Source organism: Motacilla alba, chromosome 5 (assembly GCF_015832195.1).
Source record: "Motacilla alba alba isolate MOTALB_02 chromosome 5, Motacilla_alba_V1.0_pri, whole genome shotgun sequence".
Taxonomy (NCBI): Eukaryota; Metazoa; Chordata; class Aves; order Passeriformes; family Motacillidae; genus Motacilla; species Motacilla alba.
The window spans coordinates 23339036-23359934 of NC_052020.1; the positions used below are offsets into that span (position 1 = coordinate 23339036).

A 20899-nucleotide genomic window follows, 5' to 3' on the forward strand; every position below is an offset into this window, starting at 1 on the left:
TTAAAACAAAACCCTTTGAAGATGTCAAAGTGCTTCTGATTTATTTATTACATTCCAGAAGCCTCCTCTCCTCCTGTCTAAAGAAGCAGTAGCTTCAGTTCTTAATTCTCACTAATAAGCATGTTACTGAGATTGTCAGTGGCCACATCAAGGAAATGGCTTTGAAGCTGGCAGGCGGAGCATCTTCATCTCTAAGGCAAAACTGCTCAGCCACTGGCATTTCCAACCACTATTTAAGCACTGGAAATGCAATTGGCCACATCACTGATGAGATGCACTCCCTCCTTTGAAATGATGGCCTGTCTCCCTGATACCCTCAAAGCACCGAAGCTTTCTTCTCAAAGATGCAGGAAAACAACAGTGGAGAGTGGTTTTACATATTTGTTATGCAGAGAGACAATATTACACCACCTTCCTAACAAGAAACTCATTTCACTTGCTAAATTTAAAACTCTGGTCAATGGCATTGCTCTGCAGCACCAAGTTCCAGTCTCTTACTTAGAGGAGAGCATGAGAAAATATGCAGAAGTATGAGAATTTGCTGGACAGTTTTTGCTGTTAAAGACAGCAAGGAGCCTCTGAGGAAGCCTATACAGCATATATGTGACAGAGAAGCATCTAAATAGAAGCAGGTGCACTCTGGTGCTGGGTTACGGACTCCGCTTGGCCCAGGGGTTTGCACGCCGGAAATGTTGAGAAGTCTTTAAATCCAATACAATCATTTGTGGGGAGATTGACTGCAGCTGGCAATTCCCCCACATAGCCAGCTGACTAAGCACTCAAGGAAGCTGAGAGAGCATCATATGCAACATATCTGTACCTCTTCCTTGAAATATTTGGCAAGAAGAAAAACCTAGCTATGGACTGTAACTTAGACAGCAGGACCAAAATTGAGGACAAAATCTGAAAGTATGAACTGCAACTCAAAAGAGTTCATCAGGTGCCTCATATTTCATGGGATTTTTTTTTCTAGTCCAAATTAGACTTCAAATCCTGAGGCCACAGATGTATTTAAAAAGTTAGTAGTTGGCACTCAGTGAATAACGAAAATCAAGGAGGAACTTTGGAAAGGACTGAAGAAAAATACCTACACTTGAGGCATTCTGGTAGAGGGTACAGTGGTTTTTCAGGGTTCAAGTGGGTTTGGTTGGCAGGAAAGCCTTACTATTGTGCCAATGGAGAAACTTTATGGTCTCCTGATTGTGGTTAAAATCTCAGAAATCCAGACTAGACAGGATGTTCCCAGGACAAACTCTAGACCAGGCAAGTTGAAAGGACTTTTACCATTTTCTGCTACCATTAAAGACACGATCTGTCTTAAAGCCAGGCTGGCTCAAATGAGTTTTCAGAGACTTGGTTTATTTACTGAGACATGGAAGCAAAAATAAGCAAAACATGCAAAACATACAAAATAGTCTGCACTCTTAGGCAACCTTTTAACAATACGAGTACTGAATTGCAAGCCCCAGTTCCATTAGTACTGATCAATGCAACATGAGCTCACACAGCAAGTAAAACAGCATAGGAGCTGTGAACTACTGGGCTGTCACTACTCAAATGTGGGCAGTGAGTTCCTTGTGTTTCTCTTACAATAGAAAAATCATTGCTCAAGTACAGATCTTACAATCATGGCAATAAATGAGAAAAAATTCCTTTATTTTCTGTCCTGCAATTTCAAGATTCAGAAAGCCAAAAGGTGTCTCTGAAGATCAAAGGTATCTCTGTAGATTAAAGTCTTTAATCTGCTAATGGCTATAACCATTTGAAAAAAAATCCAAAGAAATCTCACAGATACAGATATCCTAGTTCATTTTTTGGATATGACTTCTGCACCAGGAACAGGAAAATAGAGCCCTCTGTCACGTGAATAAAACCTATATTGTCATAGCCTCCATTCTAACGTTCTGACATATCCTGATCTTAGTCCTATTGTTTGTTATCAGAGCATAGCAACAGCTCCTGCAGGAGTGGACTGCACCGTGCTGGGACATCATCTCAGTCACGCAGCTCTGAGGCTACAGCTATGACTGCCCTCTTCCCAGCAGTACCAATGCAGGTCCTGGCTGTATCACTGAACGTTGTGGCTACTCCTGCTGCTACTTCATTTAATTCTTTTCAGAAGGAAATTAGCAACAATTGGGGCGTGCAGACTGAAGAAGGAACAATGTCTCCAGGTTTGCATGTGACACTCATGTTTTGCAAAGACTAGGTCAACTGGTGCTGTAAGAAAGTCTGCAGAGCTCACCCTTCTAACAGGCAGAGACCAAGGAGGACAATGAGAAGTGTAGACCAGAAAAAGTATAAGAGAGTGAGCAACAGTTGTAAGCAAAGGGAAAAATGGTTTAGAAATATGACAAGTTTTATTAAAATTGTTCAATTAGATTAGCTTGTTACAGAGCTAGCAATGGGCAAGTAAATCTCTAGCCAGTGAAAAGCAGGAGTGAGGTCACCCCCACCTGAGCCTGCGTGCCTCTGACAGAGATCTCATATCTCTCCAACACCTGCTCCCAAAGCCAGCTTGTCTGTCTCTACAACACATGCACAACAGTGCAGCAGGCCCCTGAATGGGGCCTCTAGTTTACAGCAGCCTTGTGGACTAAATTCCTTGACACAAACATCACAACATGTGTAGATATGCTGAAGTCTCCTACATTGCATGCACCATCACAAATTCCTGCTCAGTTCAGCTGGAGCCCTACGAAATACACACCAGCACAGGGGACTGGTGCTTGTGTACCTCCATGAAAGGAGGCAGCAGATATATCTGCTACAGGGCTAGTGTTCTTTCTTAGTCTGGCACGAGGGGACAAGCAACTGAACTGAAGATGTGTGTACCTTATTACATTTTCCATATCAGATAGTTAGTAATCAGCTGCATGGGCTAGACTGGAATCAGCAAGCACCATCAGTAAAATACTCCATATCACATTATCAATGCCCTGAGCCAGCTATCTGCTTTTTGCCTTGTATTTGAATAAAATTTCAAACAGATTAGCTGCCATGTTCTTACCAAACATACTTTAAAACACTGGCAATCTTTCAGAGGTTAGTGTGTTTAAATGTGATCAACCATAGAAGCTGGGGCAAGGGGGAACACATTTAAGAATGGTAAACAGTATTTGAAATCGAGTTTAAAAAACATGTCAGTTAAAAACATATTGGCTAACATTCTTTTATCTGCAACTCATCTGAACACAGAGCCAACAGCAGCATTCTGCATTGATATTTCAGTCTTTGTATATCTTAAATATATACTCTTTCACATTGCTAGAGAAACACCCTGTTCTTAACCTCAAAAGATGGTGTGGTGTCTCTTTTCCCCAAAACCTTAAAAGCTGAAGGTCCCTGTTCCTACCTTTACCCACAGGTCTAGTTCCTAAGTCCATACAAGTAGGACTAATCTTGCCTTTAAAGAGAGAATGAGGACCCACCTTGCCGCTTTCTGAGTGAGTTCCATTGGAAAGTCAGGGCAGAGCAACTGCAGCAGGCAGTGGTATTCCTGTGCTGTCAGCAAATCTGCAGGAAAAGAGAGGTGAGAACATTGTAATTCTTTTATGCACTGTTCCCTCCCCTTGCTTCCTCTCTAGGAAAAAAGCCTCATATTCCCTTTACTCCCAATTCAAGTAGTCTGAGTATTAAAGACAATATAACTGTTCCCTAGACTTTAAGAGCTGGGCTCTTTAAATGGAGTTTCCAGCACCATCTGAAAGAGGCCTGATGAAGGGAAAATCCTATTGTACAGGCTCCTGTAGAGAAACTGGTAACAGGTAGTGAGTGATTCAGTGTGAAAAAGGGGTAACCAAAACAGGGCAGTTTCAAGTGAGAACACAGTTTGGTTTGACTTGAATATAACCATGTGGAAAAAGGAATCATTTCAAAGTTGCTTAAATTTGCTGAAATTCACTGGCATGGTGACATTCCCCACAATACACTTGAAAATCATCCACAGAACATCTGGCAGCAGTAACAAAGGCAAACAAGGTTTTTGGGTTGTGTATGGAAGGCTACAGAGTATAAACCACAGACGTTATTACTTTGGCATTCAGTAAGGCAGCTGGATGGTCTCTTTTGGAATAATGTGTACAAATCTGGTCACTGTATTATAGGAAGCACAGAACAAAGATCCAAAAAACACAAGAAAACCAATCAAATGATTCATGTTTTAGAGAGCAGCTTTGTGAAAGACTGGTCAAGAAGGAACTCTGTGGCTCAGCAGAAGGAGTCTAAAAGAGGTGACTCTTAGGGAAGCTTAGGGATCCCAAGGGAATGGAAACATCCTGATGTCAAAAAGCCCTACATGATTGTATGTTCACAGTCCAAAAGGCTGTGGACTGGAGTTAAGAAGAAGACTAGCTGAACAGCAGCAATTTTGCAGTACTTCTATATACAGAAGAATGCAAAGTATGGAAGAAAGAGCCAGAGGTGGAAGTAGAGCCAAGCAGTAGTCAGGGAGGGGATCTCAAGGGCACTGGCAGCAGACCTGAGGTACAGAGCATAAGTTCTTTCACCACAAACACATTAGTCTTCATTAGGCTCTTATCCAAATAATTAACCTTGTTTCAGATGACAGCCATAACTTAGAATCACAGAATCAGCAAGGTCCAGCCATTAACCAACTCTGCCAAGTCCACCATTGAACCACACCCCTAAGCATCACATCTACATGTTTTTTGAACACTTCCAAGGATGGTGATTCCATCACTTCCCTGGGAGGGGACGGGGTAGGGGGAGGCATTCCAATGCTTGACCACACTTTCAGGGAAGAAATTTTTCCTAATATCCAATCTAAACTTTCCCTGGTGCAACTGGAGACCATTTTCTCTAACCTTGTAACTAGAAGGAGAGACTGACCCCTATCTCTCTGCAACCACTTTTCAGGTAAATGTAGAGAGCAGTAAGGTTTCCCCTGAGCCTCCTTTTCTCCAGCCTACACAACACCAGCTCTCTCAGCTATTTCTCCTAAAACTTGTGCTCCAGACCCTTCACCAGCTCCACTGCCCTTCTCTGGACACATGCCAGCACCTCAATGTCTTTCTTGCAGTGAGGGACCTAAAACTGGATGCAGGGTTCAAGGTGTGGCCTCACCACTGCTGAGTACAGGGGGACAATCACTGCCCTGGTACCGCTGGCCACACTACTGCTGATTCAGACCAGGATGCCATTGGCCTTCTTGGCCACCTGGGCTGCCATTCAGGAAGACCTCAACAGGTTGAAGAGATGGGCAGAGAGGAACCAACTGAAATTTAACAAAGGCAAGTGTAGGGTCCTGCACCTGGGAAAGAACAACCCCATGCACCAGCACAGCCTGAGGGTTGACCTGTTGGAAAGCAACTCTGTGGAGAAGGACCTGGGGGTCCTGATGGACAACAAGCTGTCCCTGAGCCAGCAAAGCCCTTGTGGCAAAGAAGGCCAATGGTATCCTAGGGTGTACTAAGAAGAGCACTGCCAGCAGGTCCAGGGGGGTGATCCTGCCCTTCTACTCAGCCCTGCTGAGGCCACATGGGAAGCACTCTGTGCAGTTCTGAGACCCTCAAGACAAGAGAGACGTGGAGCTCCTGTGGAGGTCCAGTGGAGGGTTACAAAGGTTATTAAGGGTCTGAAGAATCTCTCTAACAAGCACAGGCTGAGTGACTTGGGCCTGCTCACCTTAAAATGAGACAAGTGAGAGGGGACATCATCAATGTCTATCAGTATCTGAAGGGAGAGTGTCAAGAGGATGGAGCCAGACTCTTTTTGATGGTGCCAAGCAGCAGGAGAAGAAGCAATAGGTGGAAACAGATGCACAGGAATTTCCACATGGATATGTGGAAGAACTTTACTGCGGGAGTCACCATGCACTAGGTTGTCCAACAAGGTTGTGGAGTCTCTCTCACTAGAGATACTCAAGAACTATTTGGATGCAATCCTGTGTCATGTGCTCTAGGATGAACTTGCTCGAGCAGGAAGGTTGGACCAAATGACCCACTGTGGTCAGTGACCCATTCTATGATTCTGTGATTTTCCACAGGCCCAGCAAAGGAAGCAGGTTACATGAAAACAGAGAACATGGGGCAAATAAAAACTCTTGTTGAAACAGACACTTTCTCAAAAGTGAACAGGATAGTATGGACCTTTTACTCTTCAAGGATTTTTAAATCTAGCTTTGAATAATGCTGGACAATAAATTTCTGATCTTTGCTAAGAAGTCTAGATGTTGGTCTGAAGGAATCACACTAATTGGAAACTTTATGCAATACTCAATTTCCATTTTTTATTTGCTTAAATTAAAATTCCTATTTAGGCATCCTTACACCTCTTGCCTGTTATTATTTTTTCTTTCATTTATCAACAGACCATTATAATAACCCTTTCTTCATACTGTATCTTATTTAATCCACTTAACCAATAACTACAATTATTCTTAAGTTAAATCTGTTTACCTTACCCTCTACTTCTTTCACTACTTAGCCCAGCTATATCTGTTCCTCTGCTTTGATCCCCTTTAGATTTCTACAATGTGGTGTCCAGCAGCATACAAAGTATCCTTCCTGCATTTAGAACAGACAGTCTCTAGGAGGATAATCTGCCTGCTTTAATCAGCTATGGCCCTTTTCAATAATTTTGGTTTTTAGTCTCTTTTCTCCCTGAAGGTAGAGGAGTTTCAGGTTGGTTTTGTTTTTTTTAAGAATGAGGTTTCCAAAGAAAGTTGCACTTTTTTCCTTTTTTCTCAGTCCCTGTCTGATTGATAGACAAAAGCAGCTTGAGAAGGTAGCTAGGTCCTAAGAGAGCATTAGTTTTGAGGCATAAATAGAGATCTCTCACTTGGCAGAAATAACATAGTTCAAAAACTTATAATAATTCATGCTGTCTTTTTCTTCTCTGTCTTCTTACCAAGTCACAGCATCATCCTTTCACCTCTACCATAAAACAACAAAACAATATAGAATAAAAGCAGAAGTCTGATCAGAAAGAATTTGGGAAAGGGTGGCAGAGATCCACTCCAAACCAGCACATTAGAGAATGAAGTTTGTAATCAATAAAAGTGGAATTAATTACAGTTTCAATCTTTGGGCAAATGGTCTATTTAGACTAGAAACTGACACTGAAGTTGAAGTGGAGAGAAGTTCCTGCTCTAAAGAAACACTTTGTTTCTAATGCCTGGGGAAACAGCACCAAATTATTCAGTGAGGCACACAGGCAGACTTTTTTAGGCTATAACACAACTCAGCCTGCAGACACCCCAGGCGCCTGACCAACAAATCATACCAATTTTTCAGACTATAGTTGGGTACCTTTTATACAGGAAGTGGGATCACCACAGACCTTAGGAGGTGTTTTCAGTTTGCTATGATCACTGTTTTCCTATGCCCTACAGCAAGGTCAGTGAAGACCACGCAGAAAATTACATTTGCCCATGTACCACACTGTTTGCCAAGAGCTGCTGGGAATAAACAGGGGCAGTTTTGGTGCATGACCACGTTGCTCCTTCCTGTCTCCAGGCCACAGCTGAGTAAATAGAGCTCAATGTTGCATGATGAAGAAAGAAAGAAAAGAAGGAAGGTACCAGTCAGAATGAGTGAAAACTGGAATCCACAACTGCCACTTTGGTTGCTACCACAAATTACTGCATCTCAAGTTCCAGTAACAAATGAAGCAAATCATGGAGTGTTTAAATCTGACCCCACAGCACAGGGCAGTGAGATACACACACTCTACCATGCCCTTGCAGTGGAACAAAATTACTCATAACCATATGCTTAAGGATGGAGATTGCAGTCGCCATGTTAATCATGTTCATTTACAGCTGAACTAACACTTCACTCTTCTACTAAAAAAGGGCTAATAACAAATTCCAAAGTCATTTTAAAACAACAGGTCACTAAGAAGGAGCTTAACAGAAAGTACTTTGACAGTTTACCATAATTTTTGCTCTACTAGACTTCAAATTCTTGCCTAACTTGTACTGCTATGGAGACCATGCCACTAGCAAAATCCTAACCCTTTCCTGCAGATAGGATTGTCCTGTGAGTAGTTTATTGTCTTTTAGTGCCTGAGGCAGACTGTTTCTCATGTTTCAGAGATGTAGAGAAAAAAGAATTTTGTCCATGTGGTACAGTCTAAGAAGGTAGCATTTTCTGGATAAAAATGGCCTACCTTGAGAAACATGGAGGCAGCTGCTTTGTACTTCCCTGGCTTTTAAAGCACATATTAAAGCTGTTTCTGGTTTGTGTGTGGTTAACAGATGGCACACAACCTCACTCACACCTGGAGTGATGCAAACTCCAGGAATACTAAATGATGTGTTAATGCTGCTGTCAGTGTTGTGCGTGAAGTGTAGACACACCTGAATTATCTTAAAACCAGTTATCTGCCATAGTGACAGCAGCCTAGACATAGAAGCCTGCAGCTCAGTGAAGGCTGTAAAATCTACCCAGGAAGCCAATAAATATTTAGGACTTAGCCTGAATTGCAGTCATTGCTGCTGTATCTAGGCTGCTTTCAACACAAGAAGTAGCTATCTACAACATTGTCACAACAATGTGACAGCTATAAAAATGCCCAAAGCAGTAGGAGAATACTTACTGCAGCTGGTGTATGAAATCTGCCCCAAAAAGTCACATTATTAGCTTCCCAGAAACACAAGGATTGCCTTGATGAATATACATTAAAGTTCCCTATTCCCATAATTTTTTATGTACAACCAGTATCCAAGCAGACTGGAGCCCTGAGCAATGTAGCTGTACCCTTTGAATTATGGTAGGACACACAATTTCCACAGGTTGTTTTTCTACCACAGTCATGAAGTCATTCAAGAGTCATAAAGGCATAGAGCTGTAAATCAGTCTCCTGCAAATATAACAGAGAACAGCCTAATTTTTTTTAAAGAGTTGGAAGAGTCTTTGCTGGCCTTTATTTTTTAGTGTTTCTGTTGTAAGTACCACATATTTATGATTCTCTCTATATCCATGAAGGATTGCAACCTTGTAGAAAACAACAAAAAACCCAGAAGCCCCCCAAAATAAAAGTCTACATGTTCTCATGCTGTCTACAGGAACTACAATTTTAGAAAACAGTGAACATAAACATGAGAATTGATAATACTGCAACTTCACAAGAATCATCTGGCTAATAGGCTAAACCCTACACGTGCCTTGTTCACAGGATACCTATGGCCTAATTTCCTCCATGCTAATAACAATCAAAAAGCCAAGAATTCTAGGGAAATTAATCCATGGATAGGACTGAGCATATTCATGTGAGACATGTACAGCAGGATTCATTTTGCTCTTGAAGTGTACAGACAGTTTCTACAATCATTAAATCATAGTCCAAAGAGTGTAAGAAAATCAGAAGAAAACTGAGAGAGATCCACTTGTTACTTCTAAGCAATAGGAAAATGCCAAAGATTGATGCCAGGTTAGATAAAAAACAATTTATTTTTTTAAAGGAAGATTTTCTAGTGAATAGTTTAAAGAGGATAATGGTAAAATCTAATGGTAAAATGGTACAATGGATCAACAGAAGAACCTGTTCCTTACATGGAGTCTTGGGCGTAAGTAGCTTTTAATACTGTGGCTTTGTATCAAGGTCTGGCTCAATCTCATTATATACTAGCATATATTATTTCTATATTTTATACATTTTATAAATTACTAGCTGGTATTTTTTTATTTTAACAACTAGATGCATTAACTCTGTCTTCCTGATGATGAAGTTCAACATGCACCTAAGCCAACCTAAACTTTTACTCCTGCTGAAAGGGACAGGCTCTCTTCTTTTTCTCCTTTCCCATCACTTGCTGGTGGCCACAAGGCTCTGAACCACCCCTCATACCAGCTCTGCCGCTCAGCAGGCCTCTTGCTGAGAAAATTCAACTTTTTTCCTGGGCTAGTGAATTGCACTGGCTCTCAGAAATATGTGATGAAAGCTCATGCAAAGCAAGCTGTGGAAGAGCACAGCCAGGTGCAGGGAAGAGGGAAGGAGATGGATAAGGACAGCAGATTCACTCCTCCTCAGCAGAGAAAAACTCTTAGATAGGCTTAAGTAGTTCCCTGCTTAAGACGTTTTAATCCTTAAAGTCCAAGATGTATGCAAGGCAATGTCCTAGAAATTAGTGATCCTCCTAATAACAAAAGCAGATTCAGCTTTACCTGCTGTACTTGCACCCCACCGGCAGTGATGGTTTGTGAACACTCTGGTATCAGACACACTTAAGACAGAACTTTTGGCATCCTTACAAAACAAGCAGGTAGATGAATTCAGGTTACTCACAAACCTACTCTTTCTGCTGATACTGTTTAGGTCCTCCCATATGGGATCCCAGGACACCCTCAGGAAAGGACCCCAGACGCCTTTGTGTCTGCCATGATATGACATGACAGCAAAAGCAGACAGGGTAACTGAAGAATGCACAGAATAATTACAGTTTGACTCAGGTAGAAAGGTACCTTCAGCAACTGGCTGCATCCTGAATTGCCTCTCCTAACCCGTGAGAATACGAGCAAAATCCTGCCAGACATAAGGGAATGGAGCTGCTGCAGGTGAGCAGTCTTCACAAACAAGATGTTTTGCACTCTACAAAAGGCACATGACTGCAAACAGCAGACTTAGGTGACTCCTGTTGACAACAGATAAAACCAGCCAGTTTATGATGTGAAAAAACAAAGAGTGAAAGAGATTTAGTGAGATTTGCCTGGAACAACCTATGTCTGACTCAGGACAAATATAGTGGAGAGCTAAGCAGACTGACCTAAAAAGATTTGTTGGGGGAGTGCTGCAAGAGAGAACAAGGAGAGAGGATCAGCATTGTGATTGAGCAGAAAGCCAGTTTTGAAGTACTCGGGTAAGAAGGAAAAGATTCAGCTGCAGCTGATATGAACAATGAAGTCATTTGTTCTGGAGGTAGCCAGGACAGTTCATATGAACAGAGAAATGGGTCCATTATGGGCAAAGCTTGTAGCACCCTACTTTGAGCAAGCTAAAAGTTTTTAAAAGAGTTAAATCTTCTAGATGGTGTGATTGTTTTCCAGCACTTTGATCTTGAGCCCTTTTATCAATAAACCACTCGCCAGATTAACAAAAACAGAAAATGAATTTATGCAGAACTGCTCCAATTCTATCCCCAGAATCCAGATTCTTTCTGTTTATACAAATGTTAATCATCCTCTAGTCTCTTTCAAATGCCCCATAATTACCCTTCAGTATGAAGTGTTTCATGTGGCAGCATTACTTCAGCTTTGAGTGAATGCTACTCAGGGCACCATGAGCTGTGCCAAAGGTACAGTCCAAGGCTATCATTTGGCGTGCTTATGTGGCTAACATGGCACATCCACAAACTGAAAAATTCAAATTTTCATTAGAAACATAGAGAAAGTTTTCAGCCCTCATGGTTGTAGAAAAAACATTCCAATACTCAAAGAGTTTAACTGATACCGTGTGATATTCCTGAACCCACAGAAAATCTGAAACATGACTGAAGTTTGATCTTTTCCCTTTAGGAACCTAAACACTATACCAAATGCAACGCTAAAGACAATGTTAATTCATTAATTTCTTGTCTTAAGTCTAGAATGGAACTTTGAATGTAGTTTGGGCTTAAAGAATTCAGAGTTCCTAAAGTGCAAGAACAGCAAACAATAAAAAAGGAGAAGCAGCCACAACTTCTGGCAATATTTCCAGAAGCAGAAAAAGAAGATAGAAGATGACAAACAAAAGAGTCTGGTTTAAATTTTCCAGTACATAGTTGAATACAGGAACCAGATGGTGACTTAAATGGACAACCAATTTTCTCCATGCAATGTTCTTTAACATTTACAAAGATAAATCCATGCATATTCCAAAGCACATATAATCCTGAAGAAATGCTCAGCTCATTGACTATGATCTCTAACAACATTTAGCTTTCTCTAAAGGACATAGGCCTAGTTTTGTGGACTACAGCATGAGAATGTATCATGTTTCAGAGGCATAGCAAATCCAGACCAAAGCTACGCAAGACAGATAAATGGCTTTTAAGACAGATAAACCAGAAAACTAGAAATAAGGTACCATTTCAGAGTGAAACTAATTTATAACTGAAATGCCATTACATTTGACATTTTTTTTGTGTGTCCAAATTATTTTCTCCTTTCACTCTAACATTACTAAAGACATAACTAGCACATCTCCCCAGCTATAGGTGATTCAGCCTGCTTTTATCTTGTTCAACAACTGACTTTTCTCACTTTGAGAAGTTTTCAGTCACTCGTGTAGAAAATAATCAATCCAATGCCAGAACTAATTGGTCTTGTAAACAATAAGGAGAAAACACTCCTGTTGAAGTTCTGGCCATCTGGGGGGCAGACTGCTCAACCACTTGAAACGGGACCCACAGCACTCTTAATAGTGAAGTACAGGAATGCCGGCAACACTTCACTGAAGGGGACCATCAACATTTCCCCAAGCTCTCAAACAGCAGCAGTAATCTTTAGACAAGATGTGGATCAGCCTCTACTCAAGAAAACAAGTTGTCATTAAGCTTAAGATCTTCAAAACAACTGAAGAATTCATGGCTACACATCACGAGATGGGCAGAGTAAATGGGCAGGTGGTATGCAGCTGTATTTCATTCAACGCAGGACCTTACATATCCTCCCTCAGATTTGTACTAGGACTAGTGACAATATGGCCAGTCTTCAATAAGTGTTTGGTATTTCCTTTCTGCTTTAGGAGCCCCAAGAAATACAGTTAGCTGGCAGACAGCTCATCTTTGTCATGCACACAGGGTCAGGGAGCAGAAGAAAGCTATGACATTGACCTAAAAGAAAGAGGAGGTAGGGAACAAGGAGGACACACAATGAACTGTGGAAATACTGAAGATTGCTGTAGCAATGTAAGATCAAAGATTTCCTTAATTTCCAGTTTCTTTCTAGACAACTTTTCCAGGAAACATCAGTGAAAGGTTCCAATGAAACAGTTCTGGTAGAATCAGATATTTTCAAATACGTGTTCATATGGCACAAGGTGGCCTGTAAAAGCTTGAGGTGCAACAGTCGACAATTTTCTCATAACAATGAATAAAACAGGAATGTTTTGGACTTTCCTCTTTTAGTGACTTCTTTGGAGGAAGCATTCAAAGAACAGTGCAGCTGCTACAAGCACCCAATAGAAGAAAGACAAATAATTTCAGCATAATTTGTATCATGACTAGGGATAGTCTTGTGTGTCTTCCTGGCCCTGCTGCACATCAACTCTTAACTAATCCACTGCAAAGTTCTGAACAGCTAACTGCATCTTCACCAAGAGCTGCCATCACAGCAGGCACTCTGATATTGCTTCTCTGAAACTCATCCATCATGAGCTCAGCCTTGAAGGAGACAAGTTCAGGCATGCAAAGAATGGAGAATTCCACATGCCACCAAGGGTGACACCAGTATGCAACTACACAAAACAGTCAACTCACTGTGGTTGAAACTCAAGAAGATGGTTGTGATCCACAAAGCACTGAAGGATCTAGAACATCTTTCTCTGAGCACTTGTGTTCACCTGGAGCCATTTGACGACCTGACATAAACATGCATCTTCCAAGAACTGAAAGCCACCAGCAGGCCTGGCCATTCTTCGACTTTACTGCACAGTATATTTACTAGAGGTTTACACACAGGCTATGCAGTATAATCCCAAGTACCCAGACTGTGGGCTAGTTTTCTCCAATTTTCTTTCAGAAGTTATAGCACCTAAAACAACAGTCTGAGAGGAAAGGGCATTGTTTTTAGGAGCCTCTCAATCAACAGTTAAAGTCTCTATTCATAAAAATAAGTATGGTATCTGGACATATGCTTGAGCAGTGTTGTTCAGTCATGTAAAATGCTCTTAAGCACGCCAATATTGAGTCTCTTTTGTGAGTGTGAAAACTTAAAAAGAAAATGAACCTCAAACAAAGCAAATCCGTAAGACAACTGGCTGAAGAAAGGAAATCTGGTTAATGACAAGACTGAAGAAGTCATCATTAGTTATTTAGAAGGAAATGCAGTGGAGCATGTAAGCTTCACAGAGAATGCTTGGAGCCCATTACAATATCAATGAGCTAGATTAATGATTGTAAATGACCACCACTACAGAACTGGTCTGAATACAGAACAGAATGAATGCACTAAGAGAAACCTGAAACAAGGCATCCAACTGCCCCTTTTAAGGGTATGCTTTTGGCTAAGGTTCTGTAATGTCCCTTGATTTTAACTCTTACAATACTCTAGTGAGCTACGCATCCAAAAAAAATTTATTGTTTTTAGATTGAAAAGAGAGAAAAAAAATGTTAGCTTTCTCTGTATTTCACATGAAGAAATATGTATTTAATAAAAATTTAACATAGATATTAATTTCTAAAAAATGAAACAAAGCATTCTCTTTTTTTTTTTTTTTTTAATGTTTCTTTAAGAAAGTTCTAAACTTTTCCATTAATCCTGAAAGTTTTTTATGGACATAATGCATCTTTGTCAAAGTTTAACTTAAATGCCACCTATTTTACAGCTAAATAAACTTCCTTGGACCTTGTACCATGAACTACAAGTTAAGAAGAATATTTGGCTGGAAGAAAGTTCAGGCAAATGTCCTAAATATTCAAGCATTATGCCCTAACACTGATGCTATGCATACATTATGGTAATCAGAGAAGTGTAAGAAACTAGACAAAAAAGCAAGTTGTTGCAGAAAGAGAAAAGGACACTTTCTTGTTGTTGTACAGTGCTTTCTAGAGGGAAATAAAAGGCCATCTAATGGAAGACAAGTGAAGAGAGGAATCCATACTATCATCCTGCTTGTTAAAACTGAAAACAGAATTCAGTTGTGTAATCTTTTTCAGCCTCATAACGAGATCAGGCTCTTCAAGATCTTTGTAAGGATCTTTATAGCAAGAGCAATAAAAAGGAATATCACTTAACTGATTAGTTGTGGGATGATAACTTTGCATAGCAAGCAAATGATTTTTACTAGATATAATATGTGCGTGATTTTTCCTAAAGGAAGCGTGATCAGTTTTCTGTAGAATCGTGGATGGATTGCTGCCGTGATGCAGGCTACTGGGAAGACAACAAGAACAACAACAAAGAGAAACAAAACACCATCTCTGAAAGATGTAGGATTGTCCTTAGTTGGAACAGAAGATGGCAGGAGTACTAAAACCCCACAGTTACCGCTGACTAACACATTAATAGCAACAGTCAGTGAGATGGGCCATCCACAGTGAGTACCACTGTATTAACCTCTACTAGCAGCTGGGGCCTCAGCTACATTGCTCTAACACAACTGTACTCTTTGTGGTTTCACTTACATTTTTTCATCTCCCATGCAACAATATCCTGACTGTTCAGCAAAAAAACCATCATGGAAATGCAAGTATGGTAAACCCTCAGAGAAGGAGTGAGATGAAAGCTGCTCTTTAAGCATCTCCAGCCACTGAAGACTTAGAACACACATGTTCCTTTTATTTCCTGCAATATCTGCCCTTTTTTTCCCATTCAATGTTAAGACTTATGGAGCAAGTCTGAAAATCAGATGGCGCAAATCGTACAGCAATATAGCTGTAAGAAGCACTTAAATATAATGTATTTCAGCATGTGTTCTTGACTCAAAGGAAATGTGCTGCATCTTTCAAAGCAAAGCTTGAAAGCTGAGGTCCTATTCGCTCCCTGCAATTAGAAATATTTCTTAATACTGCCCTGATGGGAAAAAAATTGCTTCCTGGTGTTTCTGGCAAAAGAATTCTATCCCAATTCACTGCATCAGATGTAGCTGTATTTTAGTAGTACTTTATGTGAAGTGGATGGTAAAAAGGGGGATTCTGTACAAATGTATTAATTTGTACTCCTCTCACTTTCATGCTACGTTTAAAGGTAGCATCCATCCTTTCAGTTGTCTTTCACATGAGTTATCTTCTGTCTGGATCTGTTTCAGGCTTTGCTGTGCCAAGTCCCCGCCTACAAGCAGTACTAAGGGCTCCAAAACTAGTAGTGCTAGCTCTTAAGAGATTCAAGATTAAATGAAATCATTAACACATAGGGCATCCAAAAGGAAAGCAAAAAAAAATCCCATCTCTAAGAATCCTCAGAGACGTTCAGCAGACAAATGCAAGAGACAGTTCCTCAGTGATTAGAAAAATAGAGAAAGTGACTCTTTGGATTGGAGAACATGGGTCCATGTGCCAAAACAAGACTTAACCGATCCTGGAATTGGAAACAGGAAGAATAGGGGCCTTTAGGATTCATGCTTGTAGGCAACAAACAATGATGAAGTTCAAGGTTTCTAAATGATCTCCACTAAATAGGGTATGTTTGGAAAGTCACTTTGCATGACATGTTTATCAAGGGAAAAAACAAATCTTCTCACTATTTACTTTTGTGCTTTCCTTTTAGGAGGATGTTTTCTGGGGTTTGGTAAAGAAAAAACAGATGAATGCCACAAAGGGAAATAGACTGAGAGCCTTTATGTGTACATCTCATTTTCACTTGCAGCTTTGTATACACAGCTGTGACCAGAACAGACTTTTGCTGAATGAGGGACACACAGTTCTGCAGCCACTGCTACAGCAAAAGGAAGATGATCATTACTTGGTTTGCAGTTAAGGTTTGAAATAACAAATCAGTGAATTATTTGGAAATTTAATTAGCTTTTCTTTGAGTTCCTTTTTTTTTGAACTGCTGTCTGTATCACTCTAAAGTCTTTCCATGAATACAGTGTGAATTTGAAAGCTTCCAGAGCTAGCCAGATTAGATTCTAATTTCAATTTCTGAGTAAAAATGTCAACTATTCTAGGTGTTAAAAAGGAAGCACTGGAAATACTTTCTATTATACCTATTAGGAAACAAAACAAAAAAAAAAATCCAACTGTTAGAAGTGTCTTGTGTAGCAGGAATATGTGGAGATGCAGGAGCGAATTTGTTGCTGCAGTAATGTGCCTTCAGATGCAAAATAGGAATAGGGACAGAAGAGTTTTGAGTAGATAATGTAAGTACTACATATTCTTCTTTTCAGAACTTTAGTATTTCTAAGTGCAAATACTACTGGTCACCAACACAAGATTAATGATAATGATGTATCACCAAACAGCGATGTCTGACTCAAAAATGTCCAAAAGCTATAAGGAAAAAAAAACTTAATTAAGGAGTAAATTTAAGCAGGCAAAATAGTATCTAGAATGTTTAAGCAGAAAGATAAAAAGTATTTATGATTTTCTCAGAAAAGTGATGATGTTCAGCTCAGTGATTGTCATATTTGTGGCAGATGAAACACATAGCTGCACATAGGATATATGGGATCCAGTCACATTTTCTCCCCTACGCAGGAACACAGGAGAAGAACATAGTGGTCTAATTATTCATGTTTAGACATTTTATAACAGGTTAAAAGCTGATATGTAACATTATAAATAGGGATCTGTAATTCTTTTACAAACTTGGCTATCATAGCCTACAAGCATTGATAGGAATAGAAAACATGGCATGAATGAACAATGTAGAGAATTGAAAAGTTATAAAAGGCCCAAAATTGATACTATCCCCAGTATCTATAGCAGTTACAAGACACTAGTAAATTGACATGTTTTAGGTAGAAAAGCCACATCACTTTTCTATGCGGAGATTGAAAACAAACCAAACCCTAGGAAACAAAGTACTGGCACTCTCAACTCCCAAAAAAACCTAGAAATCCCTTGGAGAAAGAAAATGGTTACCTGGCAGGGAATACCCAGAGCTACAAATATAAACTAACATAGCAAAGTGAAATAAGAAAGTGGCTGGAGAAATTCTGCATGATCCTCAGGTGGAAGATGTCAGTGTACCTTATAAACAAGCCTACATAACATTTGTTTTCAACCCTTTTCTCTAGGGAGACTAGGAGAACCTAACACTGGTATCTAAGAGAGAATCTACATTTCAGTCACACCAACTAGAAGATTCTAATTTAGGAAAAGGGACTGCAGAATCAGGAATGCAGCAGACAATAAGAAAAGTCGTAATTGCTTCATCCTGCATCAGGTCTCACACTGAAGAATACCTGATATTATACAAGGAAAGGTGAGAGGTTCAGCCTGTCTGGTAACTTTGACACTGCTTATTTCCCACTGTGCACCTGGCCATACTGGTGTGTTGCACACAGTAGAAGCCTTGCCATTTCATAAGATGATTAATGTAGTGCTTTCTTGCTCTGAACATTAGCTAGAGCTGAAGCAGAACAATAAGGCAAAGAAACTTGTTTCCTCCTATTTACTACTAATCGCCTCCTCTACTCTTAAATTTTGTCCCCCAGATTTTTGACTTTGAAAGCAGAAGGCCTTGGGTCAGAAGAGATTCTGCTGTCAGAGAATGAAAAAGGAATCAGAGTACCTAACATATGCAGAGACCCAGAGATCCCCAACTGCCTGTTCAGGATAGAACATCCACAGGACAGAGTCATGCATTTAAGTCAGTTACCCAACACTAGCTAGATCCTTCCATTATGGGTCTGGACTCAAAATGCTGAAAATTTTCTTCATTATTTTGGCTGGGTAGATTATTGCTGAAAGCCTAAATTAAGCATTATTGCTAACTGAACAGATGAGAAACAAATGAACTGAACCATCAATTAAAAGCACAGCAAAGCAGACAGTCACTAGTGTTCTGAAAAAAACTCTTGTTTATTAAACTGGCTAGTATTTAAATTTTTAAAATTTAAGGACATACATGTTTCTATTTCTAGGGTTTTACTTGTGTGTTCCAAGACAGATCATCCTGTGAAATTGGAGCCCAACATTAGCTCTACAGAAGGAAGGTCTTTAAGTGATAGTACATGATACCACATTTAACAGTGTTCCTGTGCCAATCTGCATAATGAGTGGGGGATGAAAAGCAATAGTTTTTCTTCATGTACTGCTCAGTGAGGACAGTTCCAAGCCTGCCACACAAAACTGCTTTAATAATGCAATCCAGTGCCTTTGATTTGAGGAACACGCAAAAGAATAAACAACCTATTAATCTAAATTTTCTCATTTGCCTGAAAGTACAAAGCAGCAATGAACAAACCTCTTGGCTACATTAAGTGTACTGAAGTGCAAAACTGCTTCTTTTCTCACCCTACAGTTACTCAGAGAAAATAAGGGTAGAGAAGAGGGGAAGAAGAGAATAGGCAAGGGAAGCAGAAATGGTTTTAATATAAACTGCTGAGTTAAAACAGAGGGCACAACAAATTCTGAAGGAGGGCTTTAAAGTATTGCCACACGAAGGCACTTTAATACAAGTGGATATGCTCAGAAGATGAGTGCTAGAGATAGCACTACTTAGTAAAGAGAAAGAATCCTCAGGCTAACCAGCTCTGAATTGAGCTGGTACTGTCAAGACTAAGGAACCACTGGTAATAGCCTGAACAATGTTTTCAGTGGTTTTGTTTGTTTTGGGAAGCTTCAAAACAAAATACTGGTGAACACTTTGATTAATGTTAGTCTCCTGACTGTCTGCAGTGGTGTGTTTTGCTCTGTTATTCTAATGTACTTGCAGTCAGCAGAGGTGCTTTCATTATCCATCCACTAATTTTAACATCTGAAACAGAATTATTCTAGAAACACTGTCAGTCTGACTCAGTCTGAGTCTGTTGTGCTCAAGCACTATGAGTGTGGTTGGAGGATATGTTTAGGCATTTGGCTAAGCAGTTCTGGCAAACATTCTTGGTTCCCCTAGAGCCTTTTTCACAGTTTGAGAAGGACAGAGATATATTAAAGTTGCTTGTCAAAGCAACTTCATTACATCTATGGTCTGAGTAAAACATGCATAGTTTTGTTCAAACTCTTTTCTGTATGTAGAGCAAATTATAACATACATCCGAGTGTTAAGAAAAAGAATAAAGCTACTTCATTGGCTGTAGTACCAGCAGGCTTTTGGAAAAAATAGAATAAATATTCTGACAACTTTGGGATGAACAGAAGAATAATAAATTGAAAAAATTCCAGGACCTATACCACAGAGGATTTAATATCTGTATATCGTCAGTTAAGCATTCCTAATACTTTTTATATGGAAAGGTCAGAAAAACACTAGAAATACCTGCAACCAGGATGTTTTCAGTAAAATGTAATGTGAGCCAATAAACGAGTCATCTTTGTGCTTTGGCTCCCACTCTTCCACATGCAGTTAAAGCCAGACAAGGCAAATTCAACAAGCTGTTGATAGCTTATGCTACAATTGTAAACAAGAGATCTGAAGTTATATATGAATTGTTTTCTGAGGAAGGGAAGTTTGATGTGTTAAGAGTAGGTCTGGCCTACCAGGCCCTTTATAATACCATGAGACAAAGCTGTAATATAAACATAGATTTTGTACAGCATCTTCTCATCTTCTACTGCAAAGGAAAGTCTTATTCTCCCTTACATTTCATTCCCATCCTCTCCATTAGTCCAGCACAGCTGCCTATACAGCCTCATTACAAACAGGACGAATGAAACTGAAAAGAATTTCTTTTTTACAGTTTATTTTATTTTTTCTTTTGGATCAGCTCTGTGCTGTTTTCACCACACAGCCAACTGCACCCCCAAAAAGAAAGGGAAGAAAATCAGTCAGGAGGAAGGCAAGGACTACTCCTTCTAGCAGTTTCCTTGCAAGTCATCTGGCAGCACAGCTGGCCACAGGACTCCCAGGCAAACTCTCTTCTCCACCGTCTGAAAGCAATGCATCACCTTCCTCAAAATGCAATCCACAAAATGTCCCTACCTCCAAAACACACAAGAGAGTGACAGACAATGCTTTATAAATTATAGTAGCTGCAATTAGAAAACATGACTGAAATCCATAATATTCCTGTTAAAAAAAAAAGAAGTCAATGCCAGTGCAAAAGCAGGAAATTAATCTCCTGGAGAGTAAGCTTAACTATCTCCTGCATCACACAATTCTAAATCATTAAGGAAATAGCTTATGGTTATTAA

The 20899-nt window shown here is 39.9% G+C and overlaps 1 protein-coding gene across 1 annotated transcript in view; it reads right to left on the reverse strand.

Annotated features, from left to right (window-relative positions):
* C5H11orf49 (chromosome 5 C11orf49 homolog) overlaps window positions 1–20899 on the reverse strand; it is a 79576-nt gene that overhangs the window by 11178 nt on the left and 47499 nt on the right. The window contains exon 4 of the mRNA XM_038138119.1: window positions 3432–3516. Coding sequence (XP_037994047.1) covers window positions 3432–3516 — 85 coding nt within the window. The remainder of the gene's footprint in view (window positions 1–3431; window positions 3517–20899) is intronic.